General features: G+C 43.7%; 1 protein-coding gene across 1 annotated transcript in view; it reads left to right on the top strand.

The window, feature by feature from the left end:
- Nucleotides 1–687: 687 nt before the first annotated feature.
- LOC137430982 (integrin alpha-6) overlaps nt 688–25,396 on the top strand; it is a 446,593-nt gene continuing 421,884 nt past the window's right edge. The window contains exon 1 of the mRNA XM_078781278.1: nt 688–925. Within this exon, the coding sequence (XP_078637404.1) occupies nt 765–925 (161 nt within the window). The 5' untranslated portion in view covers nt 688–764. The remainder of the gene's footprint in view (nt 926–25,396) is intronic.

The raw sequence follows: 25,396 nt of genomic DNA, 5'->3' as shown, positions 1-25,396 counted from the left end.
TATACAGGGATCGTGGGCCCATGGGGGCAGTAATGACATGTTCGGGGTTTATAAAGGGATCCCGGGCTCATGGGGGCAGTTATGTGATGTTCGGGGTTTATACAGGGATCGTGGGCCCATGGGGGCAGTAATGACATGTTCGGGGTTTATAAAGGGATCCCGGGCTCATGGGGGCAGTTATGTGATGTTCGGGGTTTATAAAGGGATCGCGGGCTCATTGGGGCAGTTATGTGATGTTCGGGGTTTATAAAGGGATCGTGGCCTCATTGGGGCAGTGATGAGATCTTCGGGGTTTATAAAGGGATCGCGGGCTCATTGGGGCAGTTATTAGATGTTAGGGGTTTATAAAGGGATCTCGGGCTCATGTGGGCAGTAATGCGATGTTAGGGGTTTATAAAGGGATCGCGGGCTCATGGGGGCAGTAATGAGATGTTAGGGGTTTATAAAGGGATTACAGCGCACTGACTTACTGTAGTTGCCAGGAATGCATGGACGAGGTGGGGTTGGAGAGATGGAAGGGGCATTGATTTTATCAATGAATGTTTAATGAAGTTTTATTTTAATGACAGCTAAACTCGTTTAATTATATATATATATATACATATATCATTGTGGGTGGGTTATTTACGGGGAGGAGGGGTTTCAGATGAGACTGGGTGGGGATATGTCGCACGGCCTCGGGAGGAGCCAAGTGGCACGTTTGGGGCGTCCCGTCCCGTCATTTGGAGAGAGAGAGGGCGAGAGAGGACGACAGAGGTTACACCATGGCTATCATCGCCGCACTCGTCTTTCTGCTGCTTTTGAAAAACGTCTGCCCTTTTAACTTGGACACCAAGGAGACCATTGTGAAGAATGGTCCTGCGGACAGCTTTTTTGGTTTCTCAGTGGCGCTTCACCGTCAACAGAGTCCACAAGCGCAGAACTGGTAAGGAGAGGGAGGGAGCCTTGAGGGCATGGGCTGTGAGGAGGGGAGCCTTGAGGGCATGGGCTGTGAGGGAGAGAGCCGTGAGGAAATGGGCTGTGACGAGGGGTAGCTTTGAGGGCATGGATTGTGAGGAGGGGAGCCTTGATGGCATGGGCTGTGAGGCAGGGAGCCTTGAGGGAATGGGCTGTGACTGTGAGGGAGGGAGCCTTGAGGGCATGGGCTGTGAGGGAGGGAGCCTTGAGGGCATGGTCTGTGAGGGAGGGAGCCTTGAGGGCAGGGCCTCGTTGCCCAGAGTACCTTTTGTTTTATTGTTTTTTCCTCCTTGTCCATTCCGGTGCTCGAGTGTTGTTAATCTCAGGACAGAGCATCGTCCCTGCGAGCGCATTCCCACGGCCTGGCTGGTGCACCTGCTCTGTGCTCACACATGCTCCACACGGGGTGTGCGTTCACACATGATTCACACGGATGTGCGTTCACACATGATTCACACGGATGTGCGTTCACACGTGCTCCACATGGGGTGTGCGTTCATACATGATTCACATGGATATGCGTTCACACATGATTCACACGGATGTGCGTTCACAAGTGCTCTACACGGGTTGTGCGTTCATACATGATTCACACGGATGTGCGTTCACACGTGCTCCACACGGGGTGTGCGTTCATACATGATTCACACGGATGTGCGTTCACACATGATTCACACAGATGTGAGTTCACACGTGCTCCACACGGGGTGTGCGTTCATACATGATTCACACGGATGTGCGTTCACACGTGCTCCACACGGGATGTGCGTTCATACATGATTCACACGGATGTGCGTCCACACGTGCTCTACAAGGGGTGTGCGTTCATACATGATTCACACGGATGTGCATTCACGCATGATTCACACGGATGTGCGTACACACGTGCTCTACACGGAGTGTGCGTTCATACATGATTCACAGGGATGTGCGTTCACACGTGCTCCACACGGGGTGTGCGTTCATACATGATTCACACGGATGTGAGTTCACACGTGCTCCACACGGGGTGTGCCTTCATACATGATTCACACTGATGTGAGTTCACACGTGCTCCACACGGGGTGTGCGTTCACACGTGCCCCACATGGGGTGTGCGTTCACAAGTGCTCCACACTGGGTGTGCGTTCATACATGATCCACATGGGGTGTGCTTTTACACGTGCTCCACACGGATGTGCGTTCACACATGCTCCACACGGATGTGCGTTCACACTTGATTCACACAGATGTGCGTTCACACATGATTCACACGGATGTGAGTTCACACGTGCTCCACACGGGGTGTGTGTTCACACGTGCTCCACATGGGGTGTGCGTTCACACATGCTCGACACGGATAAGCGTACACACGTGCTCCACAATGATGTGCGTTCACACGTGCTCCACATGGATGTGCGTTCATCCATGATCCACACGGATGTGCGTTCATAAATGATCCACACGGGGTGTGTGTTCATACATGATTCATACGGGGTGTGCATTCATACATGATTCACACGGATATGCACGTGCTCCACACGGGATGTGCGTTTTTTTTTTGGGGGGGGGTGGGGGGGGTTGTTTGTATACAAGATCGAGGCTCGTTAATCACACAAAAAGTCAAACCGACACAAACCGACACATAAACCACAAAATAAGGGGAGCGGTATACAAGATGGGGAGAGAGGGGGAAGGACACAAACACAACATTTGAGAGCAGGGACATCGAGAGAACTGTGGGAGGGAGAGGGCTTGGTGGGAGGTGGGAGAGGTACAGAACATATGGACATTGCAAGCACTAAACGGATATAGCACGGGTCGTTTCACACGTGCTCTACATGGGGTGTGCATTCATACATGATCCACACGGGGTGTGCGTTCATACATGATTTACACGGGGTGTGTGTTCATACATGATTCACACGGGGTGTGCGTTCACACGTGCTCCACATGGGGTGTGGGTTCACACATGAACGACAAGGGGTGTGCGTTCATACATGATTCACACGGATGTGCGTTCATACATGATTTGGTATGGGGAGGTAAAGACCGGTCAGGTATGGGGAGAGTGCGGGTCAAGACCGGTCAGGTATGGGAAGAGTGTGGGGTTAAAGACCGGTCAGGTATGGGGAGAGTGCGGGTAAAAAGCAGTCAGGTATGGGGAGAGTGCAGGTAAAAACCGGTCAGGTATGGGGAGAGTGCGGGTAAAGACCAGTCAGGTATGGGGAGAGTGCGTGTAAAGACCGGTCAGGTATGAAAAGAGTGTGGGTAAAGACCGGTCAGGTATGAAAAGAGTGTGGGTAAAAACCGGTCATGTATGGGGAGAGTGCGGGTAAAGACCGGTCAGGTATGGGGAGTGTAAAGTATCTCGACAAACTGCGATCAATTGTCGTACGCGTTTATTCACTCTGCCGATCAAGGCCCGATTCACAGCAGCGCCATCCGAGCTCTGGCGTAGGGATACAACCCGGTCCCGGTGTAGGGATACAATGGTGAACATTTGCACTGCATACATGACATCCTCCCCTTTAAGTCCAAAATTACCAAGAGCAATACGTGCTAGATTTCCAGAATTGACATTTCAAAAGCAACATTTCCAAACCATGTGAAAATATGTGTGCAAACGGTTATGAGAATAATGAAAATACGTGAAAATAGAACATGTGTCAACGTGAAAAAAAAACATCTTCAAAGATTCAACCGGTCGGGTGCTTTTCTCTCACGCATTGAGCGTCGCGGTGTACCAGTGGATACAGAGTCCGAGGTGATTCCTTTGGGTCGCGGTGTACCAGTGGATACAGAGTCCGAGGTGATTCCTTTGGTCTCCACGAAGGGTGTAGCGTTTGCAGATGTTTTTGGGGCATCCGAGCCGGCTGGAGCGGCCACGACGATCTCCGGCAGTGGTGGGTCGAACTGTTGTCCTGACTGTGACGATGCTACAGGCTCCATCGACTCACAGTGACGGTAGGTTATGTGGTCCTGATGTCGACGAATTTCGCGGCCGTCCTGCAGGCGAATCACACTGGACAGTGGACCTGGCTTCTCGATGATGTCTCCCGGTAGCCACGTCGCACCTGCACCAAAATTTCGGGCAAACACTGGATCTCCAATGTTGATACATCGACTGTTGGACGTCTTATCGTGCACCAACTTTTGATTAAGCCGGCTCTGATAAACATTTGATGATATGTCTGGTTTGAGATTGTCAAGTGTCGATCTCAAGTGTCGTTTCATCAATAACTCAGACGGAGCTGCACCGGTTGTTGATTGTGGCGTGATGCGGTATTTGAACAGGAGACGAGACAGCTTTGTTTCCAGGGTTCCCTCCTGAAGTTTCTGCAATCCGGATTTGATGATTCCCACGGATCGTTCGGCCAAGCCATTTGAAGCCTGGTGATGTGGGCTGACAAACTTATGTTTGATGCCGTTCCGACGTGTGAACTTGGCAAACTCGGTACTGGAAAAACACGAACCGTTATCACTCACGATCATCCTGGGCAGACCATGAGTGGCGAAACAGCGTCTGAGTCTTTCGATGACAATGGCTGACGTAGTACCACGCGTCACATAGGCATCAATCCATTTTGTGTGCGCGTCCGTAATTATTAGAATCATGCTGCCGTTAATAGGCCCGGCATAATCGAGATGTAGGCGATGCCACGGTTCGCTGGGCCATTCCCAGGGATGCAGTGGCGCTTTCGCAGGTGTATTCCGGGTGCTCTGGCAGGGGTAACAATGTCGAACATGATGTTCGATATCAGCATCAAGATTCGGCCACCACACATAGTTTCTGGCGAGTGACTTCATCTTCACAATCCCGGGGTGACAGTCATGGATTTCATCCATGACCCTGGAACGCAGATTTTTCGGGATCACGACACGACATCCCCAGAGTAGGCAACCATTTTCCACGCTGAGTTCGTTTTTACGTGCTTTAAAAGCCGCAAAATCTGGGTCACCCTCAGGTAGCAAATGCCATCCAAGCTGTACAGCCTGGACAGTTCTGGACAGAACGGGGTCTCGTCGAGTATGAGTGCGGATCTGGCCGGAATCGACAGCACAATCTTCCAGATGATCCATCAGTGCGATAATGGATCCTGGTGTAGGCGAATCATCAACGGATTCTGGAAGGGGTAACCGACTCATGGCATCTGCATTTGTGATAGACGAACCGGGCTTATAACATATGGTGTAGTCATAAGCAGCGAGAAACAGGGACCAGCGGATGATCCTGGGCGGTAGTGTGTCAGATGTCGCCTTAGTTGGACCAAACAGACTGATCAGCGGCTTGTGATCAGTGCGAATCGTGAAATGATGTCCAAGAAGGTACTGGCGAAATTTGCCGACGCCGAAAACGATTCCCAATCCTTCCTTGTCAAGTTGGGAATAGTTTTTCTCTGCCGGGGACAACGTTCTGGATGCAAATGCAACCGGTCTTTCCGTACCATCAGGCATCACGTGCGATAATACACTCCCCACTCCATACCGACAGGCATCGCATGTCAGCACAAGATCCTTCTCTGGATCAAAATGAACGAGAACATTGGACGATTTGAGCAGATCCTTAGAGGTCTGGAATGCTGATTGTTCAGTAGACCCCCAGCTCCAGGAGACTCCTTTCCTCAAAAGCCGATAAAGGGGGCCCAAAACGTCGGTCACATTCGGGATGTAACGACCATAGAACTGAAGCAAACCGAGGTATGACTTCAATTCGGTCACATCTCGTGGAGAAGGAGCATCCTTGATAGCTCGGACTTTCTCATCTGTCGGGTGTAGACCCTCGGCATCAATCGTATGACCCAGGTACGTGACTGATGGCACCATAAACTTGCACTTGTCTCGACGCAAACGTAGGCCGGAGTCCGAAATCTTCTTCAGAACTCTCTCCAGGTTCTGTAGATGTTCCGCGTCCGTACGACCAGTAACCAGAATATCATCCTGGTAACAAACGACGTTGCGTTCGGCGGCAAACAAACTGTCCATGACACGCTGATAAATTCCAGGTGCAGATTTCACTCCAAAACTAAGTCGGTGGTACCTATACAACCCACGATGCGTGTTGATGGTAAGATACTGTTTCGAATTCTCGTCCAAGCAGAGCTGTAGATAGGCAGATTTGAGATCGAGTTTCGTAAAAGTCTTGCCTCCCGTGAGACGAGCATAGAGGTCTTCGATCCTCGGGATTGGATATTTATCCAATGAAGAACACCTGTTCACGGTCATTTTATAATCTCCACATATGCGGATGGACTGGTCCGATTTTATGACCGGAACGATGGGCGCCGCCCATTCGGCATACTGGATTTGCTCGATGATCCCCAGATTTTCAAGATGATCCAGTTCCTTGTCAATCCGCTCACGCAGGGCGAAAGGGACTGGGCGAGCCCTGCAAAATATAGGATTGGCATCCCGGTCAACCCTGAGTTTAGCCGTATGTCCTTTCAAGGTTCCAAGCTCATCCTTGAAGACATCCGGGTACGTATCCAGCACTTTTTTGAGTGTGTATGCTGCGGTAGGAGAAACGTTGGCTGCCCGGAGTTGATGAATGCTTTCCCACTTCAGTCGAATTATGCTCAACCAGCTCCTGCCGAGTAAGGAAGGGCCCTTTCCAGGAATGACGATCAGGGGTAGGTGAAACTCATGGTTATCGTAGCCCACCGGACATCACAGGGAACAATCTTCTCACCTGTATAGGTGGAGAGTCCATAGGTAGTAGGTTTCAGATGGGGTCGGTCAGCATCACTCCACAGGTTTGTGAAAACAGCATGGCTGATGAGCGAGACGGCCGCACCAGTGTCGACCTCCATTTGCAATGGTCGATTGTTGACGACAACATTGGCAAGAAGAGGGTCCCGCCTATGGTGAGAATCAATATGAAGCAGGTCATACGATTCTGAGTTGTCGGAAACAGAGCTCACCTGGTCAAGCTCGGGTTCCTCCGAACCGATAAACTGATGAATCTTGTCAGCAGCTTTTCCTTTTCCCGATTTGCGAGTGATGCAAGCTGGAGCAATATGGCCAGTTTTCGAACAGAAATGGCAGGTGGCATCTTTGAACCGACACGTCTCCGGAGGGTGCTTTCCGTTGCACCGAAAACAGTTGTTGTGGGTTTGAGACTGCACTGGCTTCTGACGAGGAGCCTTGTTCCAACGTTGTGGCTGAACATGATCCAACCGATTCACAGCAGGGCTGGTACCAGATGAGCGAGTGGCACCGATGCTTGTAGCGTTGCGTTCAGCACTTTCCATGGAAATGGCGGTGTCTCTGGCATTTTGGAACGTCAGTCTTCTCTCAGCAAGCAGGCGTCTACGAGTGCGGTCATCGGACATGCCAACCACCAGCAAATCACGAAGCATGTCATCGATCGTGTCCCCAAACTCACACAGATGTGACAGTTTTTTGAGGTGTGCAATGAAGTCTGCGATCGACTGACCTTGCTGCTGTCTGCACATGTAAAAATTAAACCGACACAGGATGACTGAAGGAGATGGGTTGCAATGTTCCTTCAAAGCGGCCTTGAGCTCTGCATACGTGAGCTCCTGGATTGTCCGAGGCCGAATCAGGTTTTTAACGAGTGTGAACGTCTCACCTCCGCAAACGGACAGGAAGACGGCCTTCATCCGGCCTTCGGTCGCAATGCCGTTCGCCTCGAAGTAGAAAGACAACCGCTCAGAATACGTGTCAAAATCCCCCTCATGAGGGTCGAATTCATCGATATGGCCGAAAGATGTCATGGTCTAGATGTTTACCTTCGTCGCCATGTAAAGTATCTCGACAAACTGCGATCAATTGTCGTACGCGTTTATTCACTCTGCCGATCAAGGCCCGATTCACAGCAGCGCCATCCGAGCTCTGGCGTAGGGATACAACCCGGTCCCGGTGTAGGGATACAATGGTGAACATTTGCACTGCATACATGACAGGGAGAGTGCGGGTAAAGACCGGTCAGGTATGGGGAGAGTGCGGGTAAAGACCGGTCAGGTATGGGGAGAGTGCGGGTAAAGACCGGTCAGGTATGAAAAGAGTGTGGGTAAAAACCGGTCAAGTATGGGGAGAGTGCGGGTAAAGACCGGTCAGGTATGGGGAGAGTGCCGGTCAAGACCGGTCAGGTATGGGAAGAGTGTGGGGTTAAAGACTGGTCAGGTATGGGGTGAGTGCGGGTAAAAAGCAGTCGGGTATGGGGAGAGTGCAGGTAAAAACCGGTCTGGTATGGGGAAAGTGCGGGTAAAAAGCAGTCGGGTATGGGGAGAGTGCAGGTAAAAACCGGGCAGGTATGGGGAGAGTGCGGGTAAAGACCGGTCAGGTATGGGGAGAATGTGGGTAAAGACCGGTCAGGTATGGGGAGAGTGTGGGTAAAGACCGGTCAGGTATGGGGAGAGTGCAGTAAAAACCGGTCAGGTATGGGGAGAGTGTGGGTAAAGACCGGTCAGGTATGGGGAGAGTGCGTGTTAAAACCAGTCAGGTATGGGGAGAGTGCGGTAAAAACCGGTCAGGTATGGGAGAGTATGGGTAAAGACCGGTCAAAGATGGGGATAGTGCGGGTAAAGACTGGTCAAAGATGGGGATAGTGGGGTCACTGGCTGAGACTGGTCAGAGATGGATAGAGCACGGGTCTGCGCCCATCAAGATGGGGAGAATGCAGGTGGGAAGGATCAGGGTTCGGTATATAGTTCGTCGGGACCGATCACAGACCGGGAAATGCAGGTTCTGACCAATCAGGGTTGGGGAGGGCACGGCTCACAACCAATCAGGAATGTGGTGGTAAGACTGACCAGGGATGGGATGAGACCGACTCATGACTCATCGAGGACAGGGAAGAGTGTGGATGGGGACGGAGGCACAGTGAGGGCACAGGTCAAGACCAACCAGGGACCAAAGGAGCGAGGGTCGGGAGCGGGGAGATCCAGGACCAGCCTGGGCCGTGGGACACGGGTCCGAACCGATGAATGGGGAGAGCGTTCCTCACCACCAATCAGACACTGGGAGAGCGCTGGGTGGGAACTGAGCATCAGCAGGGACAGTGCAGGTGAAATTGATCAGGTATGGGAATACCGTGTAATGGGACAAATGAAAGATGGAGAGACCGAGGAGAGACTCGGGACTTTGTTGTGACTCGTGTTTGCTTTGATGGGGATCTTGATGTGACGTTCGTCCCTTTCTCTTTCTAAGGCTAATCGGTAACCTTCCACCGTGCCTGCAGAGCAGACAAATCAGCAGGCACGTGAAAACACCTCAGGATTGAGTACAAACTACGATCTGTAATTTATAGGATTCAATGTTTTCCCGGGAAATGTGTTCGCCTTTCAACCAGCTCGGTCCCAGATCCGTGTTTCTGATTAATGTAGCCTACAATTTTGGTCCTGGGTTCGTTTTGAAACCACGTTTCTGTTTAATGTCAGTTTCGATCCCAGGGTCGTTTTGAAACCACGTTTATGTTTAATGTCAGTTTCGATCCCAGGTTCGTTTTGAAACCACGTTTATGTTTAATGTGCAGTTTCGATCCCAGGTTCGTTTTGAAACCACGTTTATGTTTAATGTGCAGTTTCGATCCCAGGTTCGTTTTGAAACCACGTTTATGTTTAATGTGCAGTTTCGATCCCAGGTTCGTTTTGAAACCACGTTTCTGTTTAATGTCAGTTTCGATCCCAGGTTCGTTTTGAAACCACGTTTATGTTTAATGTGCAGTTTCGATCCCAGGTTCGTTTTGAAACCACGTTTATGTTTAATGTCAGTTTCGATCCCAGGTTCGTTTTGAAACCACGTTTATGTTTAATGTCAGTTTCGATCCCAGGTTCGTTTTGAAACCACGTTTATGTTTAATGTCAGTTTCGATCCCAGGTTCGTTTTAAAACCACGTTTCTGTTTAATGTCAGTTTCGATCCCAGGTTCGTTTTGAAACCACGTTTATGTTTAATGTCAGTTTCGATCCCAGGTTCGTTTTAAAACCACGTTTCTGTTTAATGTCAGTTTCGATCCCAGGTTCGTTTTGAAACCACGTTTCTGTTTAATGCACAGTTTACGTCCCTGGTTCGTTTTGAAACCACGTTTATGTTTAATGTCAGTTTCGATCCCAGGTTCGTTTTGAAACCACGTTTATGTTTAATGTGCAGTTTCGATCCCAGGTTCGTTTTGAAACCACGTTTATGTTTAATGTCAGTTTCGATCCCTGGTTCGTTTTGAAACCACGTTTATGTTTAATGTCAGTTTCGATCCCAGGTTCGTTTTGAAACCACGTTTATGTTTAATGTGCAGTTTCGATCCCAGGTTCGTTTTGAAACCACGTTTATGTTTAATGTCAGTTTCGATCCCAGGTTCGTTTTGAAACCACGTTTCTGTTTAATGTCAGTTTCGATCCCAGGTTCGTTTTGAAACCATGTTTCTGTTTAATGTCAGTTTCGATCCCAGGTTCGTTTTGAATCTGTGTTTCTGTTTAATGCACAGTTTACGTCCCTGGTTCGTTTTGAATCCATGTTTCTGTTTAATACACAGTTTACACCCCTGGTTCGTTTTGAAACCACGTTTATGTTTAATGTCAGTTTCGATCCCAGGTTCGTTTTAAAACCACGTTTCTGTTTAATGTCAGTTTCGATCCCAGGTTCGTTTTGAAACCACGTTTATGTTTAATGTCAGTTTCGATCCCAGGTTCGTTTTGAATCCATGTTTCTGTTTAATACACAGTTTACACCCCTGGTTCGTTTTGAATCCATGTTTCTGTTTAATGCACAGTTTACGTCCCTGGTTCGTTTTGAAACCACGTTTATGTTTAATGTCAGTTTCGATCCCAGGTTCGTTTTAAAACCACGTTTCTGTTTAATGTCAGTTTCGATCCCAGGTTCGTTTTGAAACCACGTTTATGTTTAATGTCAGTTTCGATCCCAGGTTCGTTTTGAAACCACGTTTCTGTTTAATGTCAGTTTCGATCCCAGGTTCGTTTTAAAACCACGTTTCTGTTTAATGTCAGTTTCGATCCCAGGTTCGCTTTGAAACCACGTTTATGTTTAATGTCAGTTTCGATCCCAGGTTCGTTTTAAAACCACGTTTCTGTTTAATGTCAGTTTCGATCCCAGGTTCGTTTTGAAACCACGTTTATGTTTAATGTCAGTTTCGATCCCAGGTTCGTTTTGAAACCACGTTTATGTTTAATGTCAGTTTCGATCCCAGGTTCGTTTTGAAACCACGTTTATGTTTAATGTCAGTTTCGATCCCAGGTTCGTTTTGAAACCACGTTTATGTTTAATGTCAGTTTCGATCCCAGGTTCGTTTTAAAACCACGTTTCTGTTTAATGTCAGTTTCGATCCCAGGTTCGTTTTGAAACCACGTTTCTGTTTAATGTCAGTTTCGATCCCAGGTTCGTTTTGAAACCACGTTTATGTTTAATGCACAGTTTACGTCCCTGGTTCGTTTTGAAACCACGTTTCTGTTTAATGTCAGTTTCGATCCCAGGTTCGTTTTAAAACCACGTTTATGTTTAATGTCAGTTTCGATCCCAGGTTCGTTTTAAAACCACGTTTCTGTTTAATGTCAGTTTCGATCCCAGGTTCGTTTTAAAACCACGTTTCTGTTTAATGTCAGTTTCGATCCCAGGTTCGTTTTGAAACCACGTTTATGTTTAATGCACAGTTTACGTCCCTGGTTCGTTTTGAAACCACGTTTATGTTTAATGTCAGTTTCGATCCCAGGTTCGTTTTGAAACCACGTTTATGTTAAATGTCAGTTTCGATCCCAGGTTCGTTTTGAAACCACGTTTCTGTTTAATGTCAGTTTCGATCCCAGGTTCGTTTTGAAACCACGTTTATGTTTAATGCACAGTTTACGTCCCTGGTTCGTTTTGAAACCACGTTTATGTTTAATGTCAGTTTCGATCCCAGGTTCGTTTTAAAACCACGTTTATGTTTAATGTCAGTTTCGATCCCAGGTTCGTTTTAAAACCACGTTTCTGTTTAATGTCAGTTTCGATCCCAGGTTCGTTTTGAAACCACGTTTCTGTTTAATGTCAGTTTCGATCCCAGGTTCGTTTTGAAACCACGTTTATGTTTAATGTCAGTTTCGATCCCAGGTTCGTTTTGAAACCACGTTTCTGTTTAATGTCAGTTTCGATCCCAGGTTCGTTTTGAAACCACGTTTATGTTTAATGCACAGTTTACGTCCCTGGTTCGTTTTGAAACCACGTTTATGTTTAATGTCAGTTTCGATCCCAGGTTCGTTTTAAAACCACGTTTATGTTTAATGTCAGTTTCGATCCCAGGTTCGTTTTAAAACCACGTTTCTGTTTAATGTCAGTTTCAATCCCAGGTTCGTTTTAAAACCACGTTTCTGTTTAATGTCAGTTTCGATCCCAGGTTCGTTTTGAAACCACGTTTATGTTTAATGCACAGTTTACGTCCCTGGTTCGTTTTGAAACCACGTTTATGTTTAATGTCAGTTTCGATCCCAGGTTCGTTTTGAAACCACGTTTATGTTTAATGTCAGTTTCGATCCCAGGTTCGTTTTGAAACCACGTTTCTGTTTAATGTCAGTTTCGATCCCAGGTTCGTTTTGAAACCACGTTTATGTTTAATGCACAGTTTACGTCCCTGGTTCGTTTTGAAACCACGTTTATGTTTAATGTCAGTTTCGATCCCAGGTTCGTTTTAAAACCACGTTTATGTTTAATGTCAGTTTCGATCCCAGGTTCGTTTTAAAACCACGTTTCTGTTTAATGTCAGTTTCGATCCCAGGTTCGTTTTGAAACCACGTTTCTGTTTAATGTCAGTTTCGATCCCAGGTTCGTTTTGAAACCACGTTTATGTTTAATGTCAGTTTCGATCCCAGGTTCGTTTTGAAACCACGTTTCTGTTTAATGTCAGTTTCGATCCCAGGTTCGTTTTGAAACCACGTTTATGTTTAATGCACAGTTTACGTCCCTGGTTCGTTTTGAAACCACGTTTATGTTTAATGTCAGTTTCGATCCCAGGTTCGTTTTAAAACCACGTTTATGTTTAATGTCAGTTTCGATCCCAGGTTCGTTTTAAAACCACGTTTCTGTTTAATGTCAGTTTCGATCCCAGGTTCGTTTTAAAACCACGTTTATGTTTAATGTCAGTTTCGATCCCAGGTTCGTTTTGAAACCACGTTTATGTTTAATGTCAGTTTCGATCCCAGGTTCGTTTTAAAACCACGTTTATGTTTAATGTCAGTTTCGATCCCAGGTTCGTTTTAAAACCACGTTTATGTTTAATGTCAGTTTCGATCCCAGGTTCGTTTTGAAACCACGTTTCTGTTTAATGTCAGTTTCGATCCCAGGTTCGTTTTAAAACCACGTTTCTGTTTAATGTCAGTTTTGATCCCAGGTTCGTTTTAAAACCACGTTTATGTTTAATGTCAGTTTCGATCCCAGGTTCGTTTTAAAACCACGTTTATGTTTAATGTCAGTTTCGATCCCAGGTTCGTTTTAAAACCACGTTTATGTTTAATGTCAGTTTCGATCCCAGGTTCGTTTTGAAACCACGTTTCTGTTTAATGTGAGTTTCGATCCCAGGTTCGTTTTAAAACCACGTTTCTGTTTAATGTCAGTTTCGATCCCAGGTTCGTTTTGAAACCACGTTTCTGTTTAATGTCAGTTTCGATCCCAGGTTCGTTTTGAAACCACGTTTCTGTTTAATGTCAGTTTCGATCCCTGGTTCGTTTTAAAACCACGTTTATGTTTAATGTCAGTTTCGATCCCAGGTTCGTTTTGAAACCACGTTTCTGTTTAATGTCAGTTTCGATCCCAGGTTCGTTTTAAAACCACGTTTATGTTTAATGTCAGTTTCGATCCCAGGTTCGTTTTAAAACCACGTTTATGTTTAATGTCAGTTTCGATCCCAGGTTCGTTTTGAAACCACGTTTCTGTTTAATGTCAGTTTCGATCCCAGGTTCGTTTTAAAACCACGTTTGTGTTTAATGTCAGTTTCGATCCCAGGTTCGTTTTGAAACCACGTTTCTGTTTAATGTCAGTTTCGATCCCAGGTTCGTTTTGAAACCACGTTTATGTTTAATGTCAGTTTCGATCCCAGGTTCATTTTAAAACCACGTTTATGTTTAATGTCAGTTTCGATCCCAGGTTCGTTTTGAAACCACATTTCTGTTTAATGTCAGTTTCGATCCCAGGTTCGTTTTAAAACCACGTTTATGTTTAATGTCAGTTTCGATCCCAGGTTCGTTTTAAAACCACGTTTATGTTTAATGTCAGTTTCGATCCCAGGTTCGTTTTGAAACCACGTTTCTGTTTAATGTCAGTTTCGATCCCAGGTTCGTTTTAAAACCACGTTTCTGTTTAATGTCAGTTTCGATCCCAGGTTCGTTTTAAAACCACGTTTCTGTTTAATGTCAGTTTCGATCCCAGGTTCGTTTTGAAACCACGTTTATGTTTAATGTCAGTTTCGATCCCAGGTTCGTTTTGAAACCACGTTTATGTTTAATGTCAGTTTCGATCCCAGGTTCGTTTTGAAACCACGTTTATGTTTAATGTCAGTTTCGATCCCAGGTTCGTTTTGAAACCACGTTTATGTTTAATGTCAGTTTCGATCCCAGGTTCGTTTTGAAACCACGTTTATGTTTAATGTCAGTTTCGATCCCAGGTTCGTTTTGAAACCACGTTTCTGTTTAATGCACAGTTTACGTCCCTGGTTCGTTTTGAAACCACGTTTATGTTTAATGTCAGTTTCGATCCCAGGTTCGTTTTGAAACCACGTTTATGTTTAATGTCAGTTTCGATCCCAGGTTCGTTTTAAAACCACGTTTCTGTTTAATGTCAGTTTCGATCCCAGGTTCGTTTTGAAACCACGTTTATGTTTAATGTCAGTTTCGATCCCAGGTTCGTTTTGAAACCACGTTTCTGTTTAATGTCAGTTTCGATCCCAGGTTCGTTTTAAAACCACGTTTCTGTTTAATGTCAGTTTCGATCCCAGGTTCATTTTGAAACCACGTTTATGTTTAATGTCAGTTTCGATCCCAGGTTCGTTTTAAAACCACGTTTCTGTTTAATGTCAGTTTCGATCCCAGGTTCGTTTTAAAACCACGTTTATGTTTAATGTCAGTTTCGATCCCAGGTTCGTTTTGAAACCATGTTTATGTTTAATGTCAGTTTCGATCCCAGGTTCGTTTTGAAACCACGTTTATGTTTAATGTCAGTTTCGATCCCAGGTTCGTTTTGAAACCACGTTTCTGTTTAATGCACAGTTTACGTCCCTGGTTCGTTTTAAAACCACGTTTATGTTTAATGTCAGTTTCGATCCCAGGTTCGTTTTAAAACCACGTTTATGTTTAATGTCAGTTTCGATCCCAGGTTCGTTTTAAAACCACGTTTCTGTTTAATGTCAGTTTCGATCCCAGGTTCGTTTTGAAACCACGTTTCTGTTTAATGTCAGTTTCGATCCCAGGTTCGTTTTAAAACCACGTTTCTGTTTAATGTCAGTTTCGATCCCTGGTTCGTTTTGAAACCACGTTTATGTTTAATGTCAGTTTCGATCCCAGGTTCGTTTTGAAACCACGTTTATGTTTAATGTCAGTTTCGATCGCAGGTTCGTTTTGAAACCACGTTTCTGTTTAATGCACAGTTTACGTCCCTGGTTCGTTTTGAAACCACGTTTCTGTTTAATGTCAGTTTCGATCCCAGGTTCGTTTTGAAACCACGTTTCTGTTTAATGCACAGTTTACGTCCCTGGTTCGTTTTAAAACCACGTTTATGTTTAATGTCAGTTTCGATCCCAGGTTCGTTTTAAAACCACGTTTATGTTTAATGTCAGTTTTGATCCCAGGTTCGTTTTGAAACCACGTTTATGTTTAATGTCAGTTTCGATCCCAGGTTCGTTTTGAAACCACGTTTATGTTTAATGTCAGTTTCGATCCCAGGTTCGTTTTGAAACCACGTTTATGTTTAATGTCAGTTTCGATCCCAGGTTCGTTTTGAAACCATGTTTCTGTTTAATGCACAGTTTACGTCCCTGGTTCGTTTTGAAACCACGTTTCTGTTTAATGTCAGTTTCGATCCCAGGTTCGTTTTGAAACCACGTTTCTGTTTAATGCACAGTTTACGTCCCTGGTTCGTTTTAAAACCACGTTTATGTTTAATGTCAGTTTCGATCCCAGGTTCGTTTTAAAACCACGTTTATGTTTAATGTCAGTTTCGATCCCAGGTTCGTTTTAAAACCACGTTTCTGTTTAATGTCAGTTTCGATCCCAGGTTCGTTTTGAAACCACGTTTCTGTTTAATGTCAGTTTCGATCCCAGGTTCGTTTTAAAACCACGTTTCTGTTTAATGTCAGTTTCGATCCCTGGTTCGTTTTGAAACCACGTTTCTGTTTAATGTCAGTTTCGATCCCAGGTTCGTTTTGAAACCATGTTTCTGTTTAATGTCAGTTTCGATCCCAGGTTCGTTTTGAATCTGTGTTTCTGTTTAATGCACAGTTTACGTCCCTGGTTCGTTTTGAATCCATGTTTCTGTTTAATACACAGTTTACACCCCTGGTTCGTTTTGAATCCATGTTTCTGTTTAATACACAGTTTACGTCCCGGGTTCGTTTTGAATCCTTGTTTCTGTTTAATACACAGTTGACGTCCCGGGTTCGTTTTGAATCCTTGTTTCTGTTTAATACACAATTTACATCCCGGGTTCGTTTTGAATCCATGTTCCTGTTTAATACACAGTTTACGTCCCGGGTTCGTTTTGAATCCATGTTCCTGTTTAATACACAGTTTACGTCCCAGGTTCATTTTGAATCCATGTTTCTGTTTAATACACAGTTTACGTCCCGGGTTCGTTTTGAATCCTTGTTTCTGTTTAATACACAGTTTACGTCCCAGGTTCGTTTTGAATCCATGTTTCTGTTTGATACACAGTTTACGTCCCGGGTTCGTTTTAAAACCACGTTTATGTTTAATGTCAGTTTCGATCCCAGGTTCGTTTTGAAACCACGTTTCTGTTTAATGTCAGTTTCGATCCCAGGTTCGTTTTGAAACCACGTTTCTGTTTAATGTCAGTTTCGATCCCTGGTTCGTTTTAAAACCACGTTTATGTTTAATGTCAGTTTCGATCCCAGGTTCGTTTTGAAACCACGTTTCTGTTTAATGTCAGTTTCGATCCCAGGTTCGTTTTAAAACCACGTTTATGTTTAATGTCAGTTTCGATCCCAGGTTCGTTTTAAAACCACGTTTATGTTTAATGTCAGTTTCGATCCCAGGTTCGTTTTGAAACCACGTTTCTGTTTAATGTCAGTTTCGATCCCAGGTTCGTTTTAAAACCACGTTTGTGTTTAATGTCAGTTTCGATCCCAGGTTCGTTTTGAAACCACGTTTCTGTTTAATGTCAGTTTCGATCCCAGGTTCGTTTTGAAACCACGTTTATGTTTAATGTCAGTTTCGATCCCAGGTTCATTTTAAAACCACGTTTATGTTTAATGTCAGTTTCGATCCCAGGTTCGTTTTGAAACCACATTTCTGTTTAATGTCAGTTTCGATCCCAGGTTCGTTTTAAAACCACGTTTATGTTTAATGTCAGTTTCGATCCCAGGTTCGTTTTAAAACCACGTTTATGTTTAATGTCAGTTTCGATCCCAGGTTCGTTTTGAAACCACGTTTCTGTTTAATGTCAGTTTCGATCCCAGGTTCGTTTTAAAACCACGTTTCTGTTTAATGTCAGTTTCGATCCCAGGTTCGTTTTAAAACCACGTTTCTGTTTAATGTCAGTTTCGATCCCAGGTTCGTTTTGAAACCACGTTTATGTTTAATGTCAGTTTCGATCCCAGGTTCGTTTTGAAACCACGTTTATGTTTAATGTCAGTTTCGATCCCAGGTTCGTTTTGAAACCACGTTTATGTTTAATGTCAGTTTCGATCCCAGGTTCGTTTTGAAACCATGTTTATGTTTAATGTCAGTTTCGATCCCAGGTTCGTTTTGAAACCACGTTTTTGTTTAATGTCAGTTTCGATCCCAGGTTCGTTTTGAAACCACGTTTCTGTTTAATGCACAGTTTACGTCCCTGGTTCGTTTTGAAACCACGTTTATGTTTAATGTCAGTTTCGATCCCAGGTTCGTTTTGAAACCACGTTTATGTTTAATGTCAGTTTCGATCCCAGGTTCGTTTTAAAACCACGTTTCTGTTTAATGTCAGTTTCGATCCCAGGTTCGTTTTGAAACCACGTTTATGTTTAATGTCAGTTTCGATCCCAGGTTCGTTTTGAAACCACGTTTCTGTTTAATGTCAGTTTCGATCCCAGGTTCGTTTTAAAACCACGTTTCTGTTTAATGTCAGTTTCGATCCCAGGTTCGTTTTGAAACCACGTTTATGTTTAATGTCAGTTTCGATCCCAGGTTCGTTTTAAAACCACGTTTCTGTTTAATGTCAGTTTCGATCCCAGGTTCGTTTTAAAACCACGTTTATGTTTAATGTCAGTTTCGATCCCAGATTCGTTTTGAAACCATGTTTATGTTTAATGTCAGTTTCGATCCCAGGTTCGTTTTGAAACCACGTTTATGTTTAATGTCAGTTTCGATCCCAGGTTCGTTTTGAAACCACGTTTATGTTTAATGTCAGTTTCGATCCCAGGTTCGTTTTGAAACCACGTTTATGTTTAATGCACAGTTTCGATCCCATGTTCGTTTTGAAACCACGTTTCTGTTTAATGTCAGTTTCGATCCCAGGTTCGTTTTGAAACCACGTTTCTGTTTAATGCACAGTTTACGTCCCTGGTTCGTTTTGAAACCACGTTTCTGTTTAATGTCAGTTTCGATCCCAGGTTCGTTTTGAAACCACGTTTCTGTTTAATGCACAGTTTACGTCCCTGGTTCGTTTTAAAACCACGTTTATGTTTAATGTCAGTTTCGATCCCAGGTTCGTTTTAAAACCACGTTTATGTTTAATGTCAGTTTCGATCCCAGGTTCGTTTTAAAACCACGTTTCTGTTTAATGTCAGTTTCGATCCCAGGTTCGTTTTGAAACCACGTTTCTGTTTAATGTCAGTTTCGATCCCAGGTTCGTTTTAAAACCACGTTTCTGTTTAATGTCAGTTTCGATCCCTGGTTCGTTTTGAAACCACGTTTATGTTTAATGTCAGTTTCGATCCCAGGTTCGTTTTGAAACCACGTTTATGTTTAATGTCAGTTTCGATCGCAGGTTCGTTTTGAAACCACGTTTCTGTTTAATGCACAGTTTACGTCCCTGGTTCGTTTTGAAACCACGTTTCTGTTTAATGTCAGTTTCGATCCCAGGTTCGTTTTGAAACCACGTTTCTGTTTAATGCACAGTTTACGTCCCTGGTTCGTTTTAAAACCACGTTTATGTTTAATGTCAGTTTCGATCCCAGGTTCGTTTTAAAACCACGTTTATGTTTAATGTCAGTTTCGATCCCAGGTTCGTTTTGAAACCACGTTTATGTTTAATGTCAGTTTCGATCCCAGGTTCGTTTTGAAACCACGTTTATGTTTAATGTCAGTTTCGATCCCAGGTTCGTTTTGAAACCACGTTTATGTTTAATGTCAGTTTCGATCCCAGGTTCGTTTTGAAACCATGTTTCTGTTTAATGCACAGTTTACGTCCCTGGTTCGTTTTGAAACCACGTTTCTGTTTAATGTCAGTTTCGATCCCAGGTTCGTTTTGAAACCACGTTTCTGTTTAATGCACAGTTTACGTCCCTGGTTCGTTTTAAAACCACGTTTATGTTTAATGTCAGTTTCGATCCCAGGTTCGTTTTAAAACCACGTTTATGTTTAATGTCAGTTTCGATCCCAGGTTCGTTTTAAAACCACGTTTCTGTTTAATGTCAGTTTCGATCCCAGGTTCGTTTTGAAACCACGTTTCTGTTTAATGTCAGTTTCGATCCCAGGTTCGTTTTAAAACCACGTTTCTGTTTAATGTCAGTTTCGATCCCTGGTTCGTTTTGAAACCACGTTTCTGTTTAATGTCAGTTTCGATCCCAGGTTCGTTTTGAAACCATGTTTCTGTTTAATGTCAGTTTCGATCCCAGGTTCGTTTTGAATCTGTGTTTCTGTTTAATGCACAGTTTACGTCCCTGGTTTGTTTTGAATCCATGTTTCTGTTTAATACACAGTTTACACCCCTGGTTCGTTTTGAATCCATGTTTCTGTTTAATACACAGTTTACGTCCCGGGTTCGTTTTGAATCCTTGTTTCTGTTTAATACACAGTTGACGTCCCGGGTTCGTTTTGAATCCTTGTTTCTGTTTAATACACAATTTACATCCCGGGTTCGTTTTGAATCCATGTTCCTGTTTAATACACAGTTTACGTCCCGGGTTCGTTTTGAATCCATGTTCCTGTTTAATACACAGTTTACGTCCCAGGTTCATTTTGAATCCATGTTTCTGTTTAATACACAGTTTACGTCCCGGGTTCGTTTTGAATCCTTGTTTCTGTTTAATACACAGTTTACGTCCCAGGTTCGTTTTGAATCCATGTTTCTGTTTAATACACAGTTTACGTCCCGGGTTCGTTTTGAATCCTTGTTTCTGTTTAATACACAGTTTACGTCCCGGGTTCGTTTTGAATCCTTGTTTCTGTTTAATACAGAGTTTACGTCCCGGGTTCGTTTTGAATCCATGTTTCTGTTTCATGTACTGTTTCGGGCCAGGGTTCGTTTTGAATCAATGTTTCTGTTTAGCATACAGTTTTCGTCCCTGGTTTGTTTTGAATCCATGTTTCTTTTAAGCATACAGTTTTGGTCCCATGTTCATTTTAAATCTGTGTTTCTGTTTAATGCAGTTTCCGTCTTGGCTTCGTTTTGAATCCATGTTTCTTATTAATATACAATTTTGGCCCTGGGTTAGTTTTGAATCAGTGTTTCTTTTTGATACACAGTTTTGGTCCCGGATTTGTTTTGAATCATTGTTTCTCTTTAACATACAATTTTGGTCCTAGGTTCGTTTTGAATCTGTGTTTCTGTTTAATGCACAGTTTACGTCCCGGGTTCGTTTTGAATCCATGTTTCTGTTTCATGTACTGTTTCGGTCCAGGGTTCGTTTTGAATCAATGTTTCTGTTTAGCATACAGTTTTCGTCCCTGGTTTGTTTTGAATCTGTGTTTCTGTTTCATGCAGTTTCCGTCTTCGCTTCGTTTTGAATCCATGTTTCTTATTAATATACAATTTTGGTACCGGGTTTGTTTTGAATCCATGTTTCTGTTTAGCATACAGTTTTGGTCCTGGGTTCGTTTTGAATCATTGTTTCTCTTTAACATACAATTTTGGTCCTAGGTTCGTTTTGAATCCGTGTTTCTGTTTAATGTACCTTTTTGGATTCAAGTTCGTTTTCACCCCTCAGCCCAAATTGGGCTAAGGGGTATTGTCGTCTGGGCGTCCGGGCGTCCGTCAACTTTTAGTTTCCGTCAATTTCAAGGAGAACAGCTTGTCCGATTAAATCCATTTTTGTAGTGTGTGTTGGGGTTGAGTAGAGGAAGGTTCCTTTCGAAAATGGGCGCGCTGTGATTTTCAATATGGCCGCCACGGCAGCCATCCGTGCGTCCGTCAACTTTTGGTTTCCGTCAATTTCGAGCAGAACGGCTTGTCCGGTTGGGGTTGAGTAGAGGAAGGTTCCTTTCGAAAATGGGCACGCTGCGATTTTCAATATGGCCGCCACAGCAGCCATCTTGAAATTGGTTTCTGTCAATTTCGAGCAGAATGGCTTGTCCGATTAAATTCATTTTTACAGTGTATGTTGGGGTTGTGTAGGGGAAGGTACCTTTCGAAAATGGGCGCACTGCGATTTTCAATACGGCCGCCACAGCAGCCATCTTGAAATTGGTTTCCATCAATTTCGAGCAGAACGGTTTGTCTGATTAAATCCATTTTTGCAGTGTGTGTTGCCATTGAGTAGAGGAAGGTTCCTTTCGAAAATGTGCGCACTGCGATTTTCAATATGGCCGCCACAGCAGCCATCTTGAAATTGGTTTCCACCATGCATGGGCTGAGGGGTTACGCCCGCTTTGCGGTGCTATCTTACTATAATTCACCAAATGTCCGTCCGTCTGTTCGAAGGTACCGCAAAAACGGCTCAACCGATCAAAACAATATTTTGTGTGGGTAATCCTGGGATGTCCAGGAGTAAAATAGGCTATTTAGTTTTTCCAATTTCAGCTTTGGTCTCCAGCATTCTCAGGTTTGGACTCCTGCATAACATTCACGTTCGCATAACGTTCATTGTGACGATGTTCTCATTGTGAAGATCTTACTATAATTGACCAAATGTCCATCTGTCTGTCTGTTCGAAGGTACCGTAAAAACTGCTGAACTGATCGCAAAGATATTTTGGGTGGATAATCCTGGGATCTCCAGGAGTAAAATAGGCTATTTGATTTCCCCAATTTCAGCTTTGGTCTCCAGCATTCTCAGGTTTGGACTCCCGCATAACATTCGCGTTCGCATAACGTTCATTGTGACAATGTTGTCATTGTGACGATGTATGTGTTGACCGTAGTGTTTGACGTGACGATGTGAACGTAATTTCGGAATGTTTTTCGTTTCGTAATCCTTTAATGAACGTTTCATGTTTAATGAACGTTTAATGTTTAATGAATGTTTAATGCCTTTCGATGTCCAGGGCCACACGCGCGCTACACTGGACGGGCCAGCGAGTACCTTGCCCTTCGCCGTCAGGCTCGGGTAAACCGCTGAGCCCCGTCCGTGATGGGGACTGGGGCTTGAGACAGTGTCCTTCATTAAAAGTATAATAAACGCTGTCTCCATCGACCATGCCAAGGCCGTAACAGCCGTAACGTTTAATCTCTACATGAGAGAATTCCACATAGCGATTTGGGCGGTGAATACGCTAACAGATCGCTGTCTCCATCGATCGCTAACAGATCGCTGTCTCCATCGATCTTGCCAAGGCTGTAACAGCTATCGGCTCAAAATCCTTTTAACTGTTCATTTGGTACAGTTACACATATCGGGAATTTGGTACACGTATCGGGAGTACATACGACATCGCGATTGTGAACACGATTATCGATCACGATTCACGATCACAATCATCACGATTATTGTGTATCAATCACGATTTTAAACACGATGGAATAATATTTACCAATATGAACAGTGATGTGGCTTTTATTGAAATTCTAAAGATACTGTTTAGATTTTGATGATTTGCGTGTGATATGATTCAACGGATGTTTATATGAATCGTATAAAATAAAATAAACCTTCAATTTCTGATATTTTGCCTTTTCATTTGGGCTTCCAAATTGGAGCCCCGCCCATAGGGCGGGTACCGTTGCTAGCTTATTTAATCCGTGTTCATATTTAACGTCCTGTTTTGTTCCCGGGTTCGTTTTGAATCAGTGATTCTGTTAATGCACAATTTACGTCCCGGGTTCGTTTTGAATCCATGTTTCTGTTTAGCATACAGTTTTGGTCCCAGGTTTGTTTTGAATCCATGTTTCTGTTTAGCATACAGTTTTGGTCCCAGGTTTGTTTTGAATCCATGTTTCTGCTTATTGTACAGTTTTGGTCCCAGGTTTGTTTTGAATCCATGTTTCTGCTTATTGTACAGTTTATGCCCCGTGTTCATTTTGAATCTGTGTTTCTCTTTTGCATACCATTTTGGTACCGGGTTCGTTTTGAATCTGTTTATGTTTAATATACAGTTTCTGTCCTGGGTTCGTTCAAATCTGTGTTTCTGTTTAATGTACCTTTTTTAATTTGGGTTCTTTTTTAAATTCTGTTCATGTTTAGCGTAATGTTTCGGTCCTGGGTTCGTTTTGAATCAGTGTTTCTGTTTAATGTACAGTTTAGGTCCTAGGTTCATTTTGAATCTGCTTCTGTTTCATGTACAGCTTTGTTCCTCGGCTCGTTTTGAATCAGTGTTTCTTTTTAATATACAATTTTAGTCCCGGGTACATTTTGAATCGTTGTTTCTCTTTAACATACAATTTTGGTCCTAGGTTCGTTTTGAATCCATGTTTCTGTTTAGCATACAGTTTTGGTCCCAGGTTTGTTTTGAATCCATGTTTCTGCTTATTGTACAGTTTTGGTCCCAGGTTTGTTTTGAATCCATGTTTCTGCTTATTGTACAGTTTATGCCCCGTGTTCATTTTGAATCTGTGTTTCTCTTTTGCATACCATTTTGGTACCGGGTTCGTTTTGAATCTGTTTATGTTTAATATACAGTTTCTGTCCTGGGTTCGTTCAAATCTGTGTTTCTGTTTAATGTACCTTTTTTAATTTGGGTTCTTTTTTAAATTCTGTTCATGTTTAGCGTAATGTTTCGGTCCTGGGTTCGTTTTGAATCAGTGTTTCTGTTTAATGTACAGTTTAGGTCCTAGGTTCATTTTGAATCTGCTTCTGTTTCATGTACAGCTTTGTTCCTCGGCTCGTTTTGAATCAGTGTTTCTTTTTAATATACAATTTTAGTCCCGGGTACATTTTGAATCGTTGTTTCTCTTTAACATACAATTTTGGTCCTAGGTTCGTTTTGAATCCATGTTTCTGTTAAGTGTACAGTTTTGCTCCCAGGTTTGTTTTGAATCCGTGTTTCTATTTCATGGACTGTTTCGGGCCAGGGTTTGTTTTGAATCAGTGTTTCTGTTTATTATACAGTTTAGGTCCGAGGTTTATTTTGAATTTGTGTTTAATGCAGTTTCCGTCTTGGCTTCGTTTTGAATCAGTGTTTTTGTTTATTATACAGCTTTGGTCTCGGGTTTCGTTTTGAATCATTGTTTCTCTTTAACATACAATTTTGGTCCTAGGGTCATTTTGAATTCATGTTTCTGTTTAATGTACAGTTTAGGCCCTGGGTTCCTTTTGAATCCATGTTTGTTTGGCATACAGTTTTGGTACCAGGCTTGTTTTGAATCTGTGTTTCTGTTTATTAAGCAGTTTCTGTCCCAGGTGCGTTTCAAATCCATGTGTCTGCTCAATGTACAGTATTTGTGGATGCTTTGCCATGCATCCTTCTGATCCGTAGGAAGAGTCTGGTGTCTTGGACACATTGGGTGACGTTTGTGTTTCTACTTCTGGTTTATTCCATGCATGATAATGGAAACGCGATTCGGTTACTGATCCAACCCGCGAGTTTTATCTTAACTGGGCCGGGGTGTGGCTGTGCAGCCGATGCAGTGCCCCTTTGTAAGCAAGGATTTTGGAAGTTGGTGATGCGGTGGCTTGCTCATTTATAATGAAATCATGGAATCTTCAACCTCCATCAGCGAGTATTACAGTCGGTTTAATGTCCCCTCCAAAAGACAGGGACCTCATTGTAGCAAGGTCCTGTCTGCGAAGCACCACTAATTCGATCGTTTGTGGTTTTCTCGTGAATCAATACCAGACTAGTACGTATGACCGATCTGCCAGCCATGAAGTGTGCATCGAAGGATCTTAAGAATAGCACTCCTACACTCGGTGGTACTTTTCACAACAAAATACCGTTTAGCCAACAGATAGTACTTCCTTAAGTGTTCAAATTATTCACGACGTCTTTGTGGATCGGC

Source organism: Myxine glutinosa, chromosome 7 (genome assembly GCF_964187855.1).
Source record: "Myxine glutinosa chromosome 7, kmMyxGlut1.1, whole genome shotgun sequence".
Lineage (NCBI taxonomy): Eukaryota > Metazoa > Chordata > Myxini > Myxiniformes > Myxinidae > Myxine > Myxine glutinosa.
Note: the sequence above shows the minus strand (reverse complement) of the source record. Positions and strands in the feature narration are given on the sequence as shown.